The sequence below is a fragment of the Octodon degus genome, unplaced genomic scaffold (genome assembly GCF_000260255.1).
Source record: "Octodon degus isolate 3935 unplaced genomic scaffold, OctDeg1.0 scaffold00008, whole genome shotgun sequence".
In the NCBI taxonomy this organism is placed as follows: domain Eukaryota; kingdom Metazoa; phylum Chordata; class Mammalia; order Rodentia; family Octodontidae; genus Octodon; species Octodon degus.
The window spans coordinates 17,682,743-17,696,089 of NW_004524584.1; the positions used below are offsets into that span (position 1 = coordinate 17,682,743).

At 46.3% G+C, this 13,347-nt stretch overlaps 1 protein-coding gene across 2 annotated transcripts in view; it reads left to right on the forward strand.

Moving 5' to 3' along the window:
* Alas1 (5'-aminolevulinate synthase 1) overlaps window positions 1–13,347 on the forward strand; it is a 16,769-nt gene that overhangs the window by 1,274 nt on the left and 2,148 nt on the right. The window contains exons 2-10 of one of the 2 annotated variants that reach the window (XM_004625166.2): window positions 404–634; window positions 4,170–4,397; window positions 6,327–6,476; window positions 6,854–7,076; window positions 7,493–7,677; window positions 8,280–8,459; window positions 9,058–9,222; window positions 11,333–11,601; window positions 12,487–12,649. In XM_004625166.2, the coding sequence (XP_004625223.1) occupies window positions 436–634; window positions 4,170–4,397; window positions 6,327–6,476; window positions 6,854–7,076; window positions 7,493–7,677; window positions 8,280–8,459; window positions 9,058–9,222; window positions 11,333–11,601; window positions 12,487–12,649 (1,762 nt within the window). In that variant the 5' untranslated portion in view covers window positions 404–435. The remainder of the gene's footprint in view (window positions 1–403; window positions 635–4,169; window positions 4,398–6,326; window positions 6,477–6,853; window positions 7,077–7,492; window positions 7,678–8,279; window positions 8,460–9,057; window positions 9,223–11,332; window positions 11,602–12,486; window positions 12,650–13,347) is intronic. The other variant, XM_023706418.1, reaches the window with a different exon arrangement.

Consider the following 13,347-nt stretch of genomic DNA (forward strand, 5'->3'; position numbering starts at 1 on the left):
GCAGTTGGGACTTTAGTGATCCTCCTGTCTCAGCCTCACTAGTGCTGAGATTACAGGTATGCTTGCTACCATGCCTGGTTTCAGTGCAGGGTTCTGAGGGCTGGCACAGCATGTAATACTGGGGATCGAACTCAGGACTTTGTGCTTACCAGGCAAGTGCTTAGACTGCCAAACTATCTCCCCAACCCATCGGGTACTTTACTACCCGAGCTGGAGAATAAAACAAGAAGTTGGTGACCTAGGTAGTGTGTGGTCACCGTTTGTTCTTTGTATTCTATTTCTTTGCTCTCAAGTGAAGTTCTCTGGGTGTACCTCACTGCTGGTGACACCTGAACCTAGTAACCTTGTCTGTGGTACTGTATTTGCCTGATTATTAACAAGTGCTGATGTCACTCTTCGTTAGTCTTTCCACAGGAGCCAGTACACGTCCTAAATATGGAGACTGTTGTCCGCCGCTGCCCATTCTTATCTCGGGTCTCGCAGGCCTTTCTGCAGAAGGCAGGAAAATCTCTTTTGTTCTATGCCCAGAACTGCCCCAAGATGATGGAGGTTGGGGCCAAGCCAGCCCCGAGGAGCCTTGCCACCACAGCGGTACATTGCCAGCAGATCAAAGAAACCCCTCCGCCCAGTGAGAGTAAGTGTCCTTGGCAGTTGAGGTGCGGGGTGGGTATTTATTCTGATCTCTGGATGAGAAGCAGTTCCTGTCCACGATGGAAAAGGCCGCCTTAGGGAGGACTCAGATTTGTGTGCTGATTATTTCCTGTCATTGTCACCCTAAGCCTTCAGGTGAGCACTTTTGGTGTTCCTGGCTTTTCAGGTGAAATGTGGCCAGTGTTCCATGTTCCAGGTTTCTTTCTTTTTCTTTTTCTTTTTTTTTTTTGCGGTGCTAGGAATTGAACTCAGGACCCAGCGCTTGCCAGGCAAGAGCCTATTCTACTGTTCTATCTTCCTGGGCCCTGTTCCAGGTTTCTGGAGTGCCTGGCAGTGTCTATTAGGATTTTAGTGTTACCTCAGTGCCTCATTCAAATGTTTAGTTGGAATATTCCATTATAAGCTTTCAGTAAATACCTTGTCTTTGCTTTAGTCTTGGCCTTCAGGGTCTCAAAGCTTTTATTTTTTTATTTTTTTCTCAAATCTTTTAGAGGGCCGGGGAGATAGTTGAGGGCCAGGAAGATAGCTCAGTAGAATCTGAGTTCAATCCCCGGCATCACAAAAACAAACAAACCAGGGCCATGGAGATGGCTCAGTGGAATAAGCGCCTTTCTGGCAAGCGCAAGGACCTGAGTTCAATCCCTGGTTCCACCAAAAACAAACAAACCTTTTAAAGTGATGATTTTTTTGTTTAAGTTTTTTTGGTCACAAGATACATAAAATATGAAAGTAACCTTCGTGTACAGTTCAATAGTATTAGGTACACTCATGTTGTACAGTCACTACTACCATCCATCTATAGAACTGTCTTCATTTTCCCCATCCAGAACTCTGGCTGTTACATCAGCTCTCATTGTTCCTGTCCCAGCCCCTGACAACCACCATTCCACTTTCTGTCATCTGATTGCATTAGGGTCCTCATAAGAGTGGAATCCTGTCAGGTATGCTGGCGCCTACCTCTGATCCCAGCACTTGGGAAGCTGAGGCAGAAGTGTTTCTGTGAGTGAGGCCAGTCAGGCCCACATAGTTCCTGATCCGTGTATCAAGATACTGGCTCCAAAAACCAAAAAAAGTGTTTGGAGAGGAGGCTATACAATAAATTTATTTATTTTTTTATAAAATAAATTTATACTATAAATACAATGAAGTATTTCGTATAATACAGTATTTGTTAATGGTTTTGTAAACACATGGACCTATTTTATATATAAATTTTGTTTTTGCTTCTGTGGGTTGATTAAAAAAGTCAGGGCTTGCACGTTGAGCTACAACCTTTTTTTTTAGACAGGGGCTTACATGTTGCAAGTATTGCTAAGTTGCCCAGGCTGAGGTTGAACTTTTAGTCTCCTGCCTCAGTTTCCCAGCTTGCTAGTATTATGGGCATGTGTGTATATTAATGTTGGTTTTAATAAACTAGAGGTGAAGGTAAGGTTCTGCCAAGAAAGAAGGTTTTTTAGATTTCACTTAATCCTAGGGAATGTGTTAGCTTACCGTTTCCTTTCATCTGTTCTCTAGGTATAGACCTGTGAGAAAGAGTGCGTTTGTTTGGTTTTTTTCCTTCTTTAGGAAAGACTTAATCTTTTGTATTTGTTTTTAGGAGTTGTCTTTTTTACCAGCATATTTACAGTGGTGATATTTTGAATCACAAGGCTCTTTTTTTCTAGAATTTTTTATTTTGTTTTATGAATTTAGGGGGCTGGGGAGATGGTTCAGTGGAATAAGCACTTCTCTGGCAAGCGTAAGGGCCTGAGTTCAATCCCCAGTTCCGCCAAAGAAAAAACGAATTTAGGACAGGGTCTACAGGGTGCACAGGGTCTCGCTACATAGATCAGACTCATAGTGATTCTCCTGTTTTCAGCCTCCCAAGTGCTGGAATTACAGGCATGCGCCACCACGCCCAGTCACGATCACAGTCTCAGCGCGCCCCGGGGATGGGGCTGGCGCGGCACGCCGGGGATCAAACCCCAGCCACTGTGCTCTGCTGAAGCAGGTGCTGTAGTCCACTGAACTATCTGGCTAGCCCTTTTCTAGAAATTCCGTAAGGATCTTTTTTTTTTTTTTTTTTTAATTGTATGACTTTCATAATGAATGAAGTTAACTTCAAAGTAACTTTTGGCTTTCCTTTGTAGAAAATTGTAATGAAAACTGTTTTGAGACACCTTATCCAAGTTGTAGGAAAGGCTAGACAGTGACTCACAGGAGTATTCCTAAGTGATGAAGACTTTGCTAAAAGGAGGGTAAATGAATTTGCTGAAAGAGAAAGGGAAGTTATAACTAAAAGCATAATTACCAGCTGTGTTGTCAGCAGCCCTCTTTGATGACTGCAGATGAAAAGTAGATGAGGGATGTGACTGTGATCTGCCCGTATTGTCTTCTTCACGTGCAGTAGTTTGGACTTCATTAGACATCAGTATGTATGTTGAAGTTTTAGTTTATTTATTTTTTGATGGAACCGGGGATTGAACTCAGACCCTTGCTCTTGCCAGGGAAGCGCTTATTCTACTGAGCCATCTCCCAGGCCCATAGTGTATTTATTTTGTTTAGAAGAAAACCAGTAGTTTTTGTTAAGCAACATGCAAGTTTCTTTATCAAGACTATTATAAGCTGGGATGGTGGCACACACCTAGAATCCCAACACTCCAGAGCTTGAGGCCAGAGATTCTTTTGAGTTTGAAATCAGCCTGGGCTGCATAGTGAGCTCAAGGCCAGCCTGAACTGCATAGTGAGAACCTGTCGGAAAAAGACCAAAAAAAAAAAAAAAGAAGACTATAGTAAGCATTGTTAATTAGCTATCCCTGTTTTAAAAATCTGTAACATATGTATTGTATGTTAATCTGTCTCTGTCATTTCTTCTATTTGTTTTTTTTTTATATTTTATATATATGTGTGTGTGTGTGTGTGTGTGTGTGGCCAGCTCAGCCCACCAGGGGGCAGGGCTGGCTGGCATGTGGTGCTGGGGGATCGAACCGCGGTCCCTGTGCCTTGCCAAGCTTGTTCTAAGTAGGTGCCCTAGACCACTGAGCCATCTCACCAGCCCCTCTTCTATTTGTTTTTTGCTTCTGTTTTCATTCTTTAAAATTAAAAAAGAAAAACACGATTAAAAAAAAGAATCTGTTATAAAATATTGACAGAATAACATGTGAATACTTTCATGACTTTAGAGCATATTCCTTTCCTAAAGTGTATTGGGCACATATTGGGCAGAAATTGCTGGCAGTATTCAAGAGCTCTGGGTTGTCTAAAATTAGAAAGAGGTATTTTGTATCTATAAGGTGCAATATTCTGTGCTTAAGCTGTAAGCGGAGTTGTCAGTGAGCCTTTCAAAGGGGCATTGCTTCCAGTGAGCAGATAAGGACACAAATTAGCAAGACCTAATAAAAATAATCTTACGTCTTATTATGAAGTAGACTCAGTGCAAAGTTTATCTTCTTGAGGCAATAAAAAGAAAAAAGTGTGTGATTTTCTTGTGTACCATGTAACCAGATCTATCACTTCATTTTTTCCATTTCCTCCCTCAGAAGACAAAACTGCCAGCGCCAAGGTCCAGCAGGCTCCTGACAGATCCCAGCAGACTCCAGATAGCACACAGCTCCCGCCTGGTCATCCCTCACCTGCTGCAGGCCAGGGCACTGCAAGCAAATGCCCTTTCCTGGCAGCACAGATGAGCCAGCAGGCCAGCAGTGTCTTCTGCAGAGCCAGTCTGGAGCTCCAGGAGGATGTGCAGGAGATGCACGCTGTGCGGAAAGGTAACAGATGAGGTGGGACCAGTAGAGCAAGGAGGTCATTTTGGCCCTTGGCATCTTGGATCTGTGTGCGAGCTATTACTAGGACTGCGTCTGTATAGACACCTTCTTCTTTTAGGGGCAAGGAGGAAAGTCCTCAAAATAGAGAATTGTGTTGCAAAATGTGGGATTTTCTTTCTGGTGGGTGTGTAGAATGTGGCCAGCTTTTCAGTTAACTGTTTAATGTCTCAAAAGAAGCAGTAGTTTTGAGCTGCTTCCAACTATCCTTTGTTCCTTTGGTCTTTTTTTTTTTTTATTTTATTTATTTGTGTGTGTGTGTGTGTGTGTGTGTCCAGCTCAGCCCACCAGGGGGCGGGGCTGGCTGGCATGTGGTGCTGGGGGATTGAACCGCGGTCCCTGTGCTTTGCTAAGCTTGGTCCAAGTAGGTGCTTTAGGCCACTGAGCCATCTCACCAGCCCGGTTCCTTTGGTCTTTCCCACCATTTAATAGAACAAAAGGTAGAAATAATGGTGTTACTGAAGTCTGCAGTAAATGCTGATCATAGGATGCCCAGAGACTCCTGCATGTCCTACTGACAGTCACTGAGTTGCACCCTTGGTTTCACCTGAACCCCCAAAGCCCTCAGAGCCTCACCAGCAAACACTTTACATCTGAACCAGACACAGAGGTACATGCTCATAATCCCAGCACTTGGGAGACTGAGGCAGGAGGATCATGAGTTCAGGGCCAGTGTGGACTAAAGAATGAGATCTTGTCTCAAAAAAGCCTATGGCTGAAATTATTTCCTGGGAACAAAATAGAGAATAGGGCAGATAGTAGATGGCATGCTAACCCAACCAGCTAGGAAATGTTGGCATTCTTAAACATTTATATTAAATTTATTTTACATGTTTGGATTTTGTTTTTTGAGAGGGGGCCTCACTCTGTAGATGGGGCTGATAGAGCTCACTATGGAGCCCAGGCTGGCCTATGGCAGGCTTCCACTTCAGCCTCCCAAGTGCTAGGATTACGGCACGCCCTTTTGGACTTTAATGTTCCTTAAACTTGACTAGCAAGCCTAAAAACAGCATGAAAGGTGACCTTTGTATTAAATAAACTAGAAGAAGAGATGTTTTATAACTCAGTTACAACTTTTTTGTTGTTCTTTGAGACAGAGTCTTACTTTGTATTATATTCTGGCCTTGAACTCACTTTGTAGCCCAGGCTGGCCTCAAACTTGCGGTGATCCTCCTGCCTCTGCCTCCCAAGTGTTGGGATTACATGTGTATACCACCATACCCTGTATGACTAAGTTTGATATGTATGACAACATATTCCAATTTATTTATTTATTTATCTGTGGTAGAATCAGGGATTGAACTCAGGCCCTTGTGCTTGCCAGGCCAGTGTTTATTCTATTGAGCTATCTCCCCGGCCCCCATATTCCAATTTTTTTTTTTTCGGAACCAGGGATTGAACTCAGGCCCTTGCATTTGTCAGGGAAGCACTTATTGCACTGAGCCATCTCCCCAACCCCCATATTCCAATTTTAAAAGCTAACTTTGAGGGCTGGCCAAATAGCTCAGCGGGTTAAAGTGCCTGTTAGCAAGCCACAGGGGCTCAGGGCCTGCGTGCTGGCCCCACCCCGGGGACGTGTTGACATGGCAATTGAGACTGGGCATGGTGGTGCGCGCCTGTAATCCCAGCTCTTGGGATGCTGTAAACAGGCGGATCAGTACGAGTCTAATCTAGTAGTAAGACTCTGTAGACCCTTCCCTATAATACAAAAAAAAAAAAAAAACCCGACAGCAACAAAAAAAATAACTTTGGTTTTCATGAGCTTGTTTGGGAACAAGGCAGTAAGCGATTGTTGGCCGTGTATCTAGAAAGTGTGATAGTAGAGCACATGCCGAATAGTTCAGTCCTACTTACCTGCCATGACTTTCATTACAGAGGTTGCCCAAACCTCAGTGAACCCCAGTGTGATCAGTGTGAAGTCTGATGGAGAGGATCCGAGTGGATTGCTGAAGAACTTCCAGGATATCATGCGAAAGCAAAGACCAGAAAGAGTGTCTCACCTTCTTCAAGATAACTTGCCAAAGTGTAAGTCTCATTGTTATTTGCCTGATGTGGGAGAGAGTGTATAATCTAAGTGCACATCAGATAAACAGATAATTGTGTGGTGAGTTCAGAGTTGAAAGCCATGCCCCTGCTAGAGCAAGTAGGTCTTCTCGCTCCTAGTGCCCAATGCTGTTGGTGGTCAGCTTTCTCTTCACATCTGCCCCTACCTTCCAGGTGTGTACCCACCACCTGAAAACACATAGCGTTGTTTACCCCTCACAAGATGAGGGCATAAGTCACTTGCCCAGATTCCCCCTGCCGTAAAGTAGCCACCCTGGGACTTGAACCCAGGTCTGTCCACCAACACCTGGTTGTGCTTCTTAACCTTCAGACTGCACTGTCTTTTGTTTTATTTTTAGCTGTCTCTACTTTTCAATATGATCGTTTCTTTGAGAAGAAAATTGATGAGAAAAAAAATGACCACACCTATCGAGTTTTTAAAACTGTGAACCGGAGGGCACATATCTTCCCCATGGCGGATGACTATTCCGACTCCCTTATTACCAAAAAGCAGGTGTCGGTCTGGTGCAGTAACGACTACCTAGGGATGAGTCGCCATCCCCGGGTGTGTGCGGCAGTTGTGTAAGTACCCCCAGCTTCCCCGTGCCACTGGCATTACTTAGCCAGACATTGATAATTTATACAGCTTGGATCTCCAGTGAGAGGCATAGTCAACTGAAAGTGTAGTACAGCAAAATGATGTTACTTTTTCTTTTCAGAGTTGGAGGATAGTTTATTGTCACAGCAGTATCAGTAGCCAGACCAAAATGCTATACTTAGCCTTTGAAAATATGACAGATTACTCTTTAGTTTCTCCCACTGTTGTGAAGATGCAGCAGTTGAAACTTCTGACTCCGGGTTTCACAGTGAGAGGGCTGCTAGGTCAACATAAGTTTTAGTCTCTGGGTCCTGGAAAGAGGAGCAATTTGCATGGTGTTTAGAACCATGAGTTTTATTTAGCTGTCTGTCTCTCTGACCCTGTCTCTCCAACCCCACAGAGAGACTTTGAAACAACATGGTGCTGGGGCAGGTGGTACAAGAAATATATCTGGAACAAGCAAATTCCATGTGGACCTGGAGCAGGAGCTGGCTGACCTCCATGGGAAAGATGCAGCGCTCTTGTTTTCCTCATGTTTTGTGGCCAATGACTCAACCCTCTTCACCTTAGCTAAGATGATGCCAGGTAAGGAAGCCTGGTGTGGCACCGAGAGCATTTTGGGTTTCTTGCTAGTAACAACCAAGAAAGCTCACCAGAAGGCTCCATTGAGGGTAACAGTCCTATCAGGGAACTTTGCCTTTTGGGGCACAGTGGTACTAATTGCACAGTAGGAGTTTCAGTAGAACACGATACTAATGAAGATCAAACATGAATGATAGGATCTGGGTGTGGTAGCATATACCCCTAATCCAGCTCTGGAGAGGCTGAGGCAGGCAGACCATGAGTTTGAGGCCAGGCTGGGCTAAGTAGCAAATCTGTTTGAGACAAACAGAAGCCATGAAAGGTCATATCTCTCAGGAATTAGCTTTGTCTTCCAAGAAATCCCTTTGCAGAAATCTCTTGCTTAGTATTATCTCTTGATTGAATGTGGAGTGAGGCACTGGGATTGAAAGGCAAATTAACTGCTCTCTGCAGGATTATTCCTTTGAATCTCTCAAAGGAGAACCGCTGGAAAGTTATTATGGTTCCTTTTCCTAATGGGTATTTTCAGGAAAATGTGTTGTCTTTGTGTAGGAAACAAGTTTTCGTTGACTTGGTGGCAATAAATAACTTGTTTATAACATTAGGTTGTGAGATCTATTCGGATTCTGGAAACCATGCTTCCATGATCCAAGGGATCCGAAATAGCCGAGTGCCAAAGTATATCTTCCGCCACAATGATGTCGGCCACCTCAGAGACCTGTTGCAAAGATCTGACCCCTCAGTCCCTAAGATTGTTGCGTTTGAAACTGTCCACTCAATGGATGGTAAGTCCAAACACAAGCTAGTCTAAAACCTGAAATGAAAAAGCAAGACCTGAACTATGTTTGAAAAGTAGTGTTGGACTGGGCATGGTGGTGTATGCTTATAATCCTCACACTGGGGAGGCTGAGGCAGGAGGATTATTGAGATTGAGACCAGCCTGGATTACAAAGTGAGCTCAAGGCCAGGCTGAGCTGCATAGCAAGTACAGTGTTTTGGGTCTGGAGATGTAGCTCAGTAGTAGAGCATATGCTTAGCATGCTCAAGGTTCTGGGTTTAATCTGTAACTCAGTATCCCTGCACCTAATGTGTGGCATTTTATTTTTTTTTCTGCTGTGATTTGTAATCAGTAGTTGTTATGGGGACTGGGGAGACAGCTCAGTAGGAAAAGCGCTTGCCTGGCTAGTGCAAGAGTTTGAGTTCAATCCCTGGTTATGCCAAAAAAAAAAAAAAGAGTAGTTATTATGTATGTTTTTGTCAGTTTTGATTTTCCACTCTGGCTTTTACTAGGTTCTCAGAGTTCCCAAGGTAACTGAGAAAGAAAAAGTTTGTTTTCTTTCCAGTACTAAAAAGCTCTTCAGAGACTCTCTGGTCTTCCCTCAGGGGCAGTGTGTCCACTGGAAGAGCTGTGTGATGTGGCCCACGAGTTTGGAGCAATCACCTTCGTGGATGAGGTCCACGCAGTGGGGCTGTATGGGGCTCGAGGTGGAGGGATTGGTGATCGAGATGGAGTCATGCCAAAGATGGACATCATCTCTGGAACACTCGGTACGCATACTCTGCATGTTCTGTCTCTGCACTAGCATTACAATAGTCTAAAATCACTGAGGACTGAGTAGCCTGACTGGGCATCAGGTGAGGAGACAGTGACAGTGTGTCAGTCTGGTCATGTTCTCTTTAGAGTGATTTTTTTTTTTTTTCTCAGTCCCAGTGAGTGGTAGCCCAGCTTAGCAAAATCCTAGAGGTTGAGAGCCCTCCTAGCCAGACATGTTCAGAGTATCATTTATTGCCATCTGAGCTCATTCCAAACACGGTCATGACTCTATATGAGCAAGAGCTTTTACTCTATAGGCGTCAGATCATTCACCTAAATTAGACGTTTCCTTACTTTCCTGCTAGAGCAGTTGTTAGAACAAGGGCAGTGTGAAGTGCAGAAGTGCGTGCCTCCCACGGGGGAGTATTCCAGCTCCCCCTGCCTTCTGGTCCTCCTTATGCAGAAGTACCTCACTGCTGGGGAGCCGGACTGAAGCCCTGCTTCCTGGGCTTTATTCTGGTTGCATGACTCACAGGTTGTGTAACACCAGTTTGGTAATTAGCTTCTCCTTACCTTAGCTTCCTCATCATTACAACTCAAATGACTGGATCAGTATCAAAATCCATGTAGGGAGGGGCTGGTGAGATGGCTCAGTGGTCTAAAGCACCTACTTAGAACAAGTTTAGCAAAGCATAGGGACCACTGTTCAATCCCCAGCACCACATGCCAGCCAGCCCCGCCCCCTGGTGGGCTGAGCTGGCCACACACACACACACACACACACACAAATAAATAAAATTTAAAAAAAAAAAAAAAAATCCATGTAGGGAGTTGGGCGTGGTGGTACATGCCTATAATCCCAGCCCTCAGGAGGTTGACACAGGAGGGAGAAAGTTCAAGGCCAGCATGGGCTACATATAACTCAAGGTCAGTCTGAACACATATTGAGACGCTGTCTCCAAACAAACAATGCTCCTGGAGGAGATGTATGTATTGCATGCTGTTTGTTACTATAGATATTACCTTTCCCTTTGAGAACCCTGAAGAATTGAAGATGTTGATTGTGCACATTTGAGGACTTTCTAAAAACCTCAAAAGTTGATAAGGAAAGGGCCAGAGATATGGCTCCGTGGCAGAGTGCCTACCAGGCAAGCATGGAAAGAAAGTTGATAAGGCTGTTGGAAACCTATATAGCAGTCAGCTAGAATGGCAGGTTAGGCCTAAAGTTGATAAAGGATGGGTGGGCAAAGAAAGTGTCCTTCAGCCCTGCCAAGGGGAGCAGTACCCCCACCCTACTCCCATGAGCCTAGGGAAACTGGGCGCTCAGCTGGGGCCCTGTCAGGAAAGGCCCTTCTCTTTCAAGGCGCTTGTCATGACTTCCACTCTTTAAAGCTGTGGTCATTGTGAGGTAGGAAAGGTTGGGGGATAAATTTACCACTGTAGGAGTTTGAACCCACGTGACCCCCATAAGGCTTGGCAAAAGCGTTAATTACAGAACATAACGTTAAGATCTCTGAGAACTCTTCTAAAGTCCTTAATCTTGAAACTTGAGAAACAGATTTTACAAAGGACTTGACCAGAACTGAAAAACAAATCTGGCCTTAAACCACCCCTAATAGTTTTTTTTTTTTTAATCTGCAAGCTGTAATTGTCAGCTTGGTGTTTGCTTAAGTAGGAAGTAATACGGTTATACCACAGCACTGAGCGCAGCCACCAGGTTAAGTCCACAGTGAGGATGGTGCAAGCACCCAGCCCGCATCCTGCTCCCAGGAACACGGAGTACACAGGAGGGGAGAGGGAGTTTGGGCTCAGCAGAGCAGCAGGCCTAGCTGGGGGAAAGAGCAGGCCAGAGGAAAGGGTGGGAGGAGAGGCAGCCGCTTGGCCCTGAGCCGCCGGTACAGTCCCAGGGCTTCTGGCCTGCTCTGCAGCCCACATTGTGAGGTCAGCCCTGTGACTGTGGGAAAGACCCTTTCATAACCTCTCAGCCTTTGCGTCCTAGCCCTAGTGGACCTCACTCTACTTCTGTCAGTCTTGCGACAGAACAAGAAGATAAGGAAAAAACAAATGATCTGAGGTGCTGTGATACCTGGCTGTTAGTGCTATAATGAAGCTGTCTGCTCTCAGGGAAAGCCTTCGGCTGTGTTGGAGGGTACATCGCCAGCACGAGTTCTCTGATTGACACCGTGCGCTCCTATGCGGCTGGCTTCATCTTCACCACCTCGCTGCCTCCTATGCTGCTGGCCGGAGCCCTGGAGTCCGTGCGGATCCTGAAGAGTGCCGAGGGGCGGGCCCTTCGCCGCCAGCACCAGCGTAACGTCAAGCTCATGAGGCAGATGCTAATGGATGCTGGCCTCCCGGTGGTCCATTGCCCCAGCCACATCATCCCTGTGCGGGTAACGGCCTGTCCGTGCTTGGACTCCTGGGGGCCGCACCTCGCATGCTGTGCGGATATTCTGGTTCCCCCTTTCCAAAGTTGGATGTGGGCATTGTAATGGCCAGGCCAGGCTAGGGCCTGCTACCGCAGTCCTCTGCATGGTCTCTGCCTTTGGCTGCCTTCACAGTGAGAATGAAGCTTTTGAACCCAGGTGTCTGAGCAGAGGTTCCCTGTCCACAGCACTGCCCTTAACAGGGTAAATGCAGAGCCTACTCCTGGGAAGCTCCAAAACCTGAGTGAGACCAGCTTTGAAGTGTGCCTTTGTGCTTAGTAAATTTCAAAACAGGTCTTGCCTTTCCTGCTGCAGACAGAAGTGCTGTTGGTGTTCCAGGTGACCAGAGTGGGGTAGACCTCTTGGGAACAAGGACCAGCTAGTGTTAAAAGCCCTGCCTTCCCCACAGGAGGCCTGGGAGGGGAGTATTGTGTAACTTCTTTTGTTTTGCAGTGCTAGAAATTGAACCTGTGGCCTCATTCATACTGGGCAAGTGCTCTACCACTGAGCTATAGCCGTGGTCCTTTTTTATGTTTATTTTGAGACAGAGTCCCGAAATTGCCCACTGGCCTCGGACTTGTAATCTTTCTTCCTGCCTGAGCCTCCTGAGTAGCTGGAATTATTGATGTGCACCCCCACGTCTGGCTGCCATGTACTTGTAATGTGGCTTTGTTTCTGGTCCTCCCTAGACAGCACCAGCTCCTTTAAATTGCAGGTGTTTGGACAGTGCTGTCCTCCCCGGCTTGTGCGTGCTGTAGTCTGATCTGGAGCACTAGTCTCTTGGATACTGTGACATCCCTGCCAAGAGGTATCCCACGTGCTCTGACCCTGTGTTCTGCTCTCATTACTCAGGTTGCTGATGCTGCTAAAAACACACAAGTCTGTGATGAGCTGATGAGCAGACATAACATCTATGTCCAGGCGATAAATTACCCGACGGTGCCTCGGGGGGAAGAGCTGCTTCGGATCGCGCCTACCCCTCACCACACACCTCAGATGATGAGCTACTTCCTGGGTGAGTGCCCGCGGGGTAGGGGAGCCTTTCTGGAGCTTGCATAAGGGGGTTACGCAGTGTTGATTACTGAGGTCTGGCAGAGGCAGGCGGACTCGATTCTTCTTGGACAAGGTAATTCATGCCTCAGGTGCCCAAAGCCCTAGAAATCATGTAGTTGCTGGCCTCACTCTGAGAGTGTGCAGAGCTCCCTTAGAAGCCCCGTGGAGGGCTGCCAGGCCACTCCTGCAGGATGCACAGTAAAGAGCATGCAGGAGGGAAGAGTCCTCTGAAGGCTCGAATCTGCCCCCGCCTGCCCAGGCCAGCTCGCGGCTCTCTGCGCTCTTCTCCACTCCCTTGCTGTCATCCTTGAACCGACCCTGCACTCTGCTACCCAGAGAAATTGCACAGCATTTTATACCACTTATGTGACTATACTGCCACCACTTACCCAGTGTCCAAGCTAGAGGCAGGGACTGAGGGGGTTCAGTATCTGAAAGGGACATTGCCCTCCCTAAGGCTCAGCTTCCTGACAGGCTTCGTGTTCTGTTAGAAGAGTTTGCTGGGGGCTGGCGAGATGGCTCAGTGGTCTAAAGCACCTACTTGGAACAAGCTTGGCAAAGAACAAGGACCATGGTTCAATCCCCCAGCACCACATGCCAGCCAGCCCCGACCCCTGGTGGGCTGAGCTGCCCCCCCAATAAATAAATAAATAAATAAAT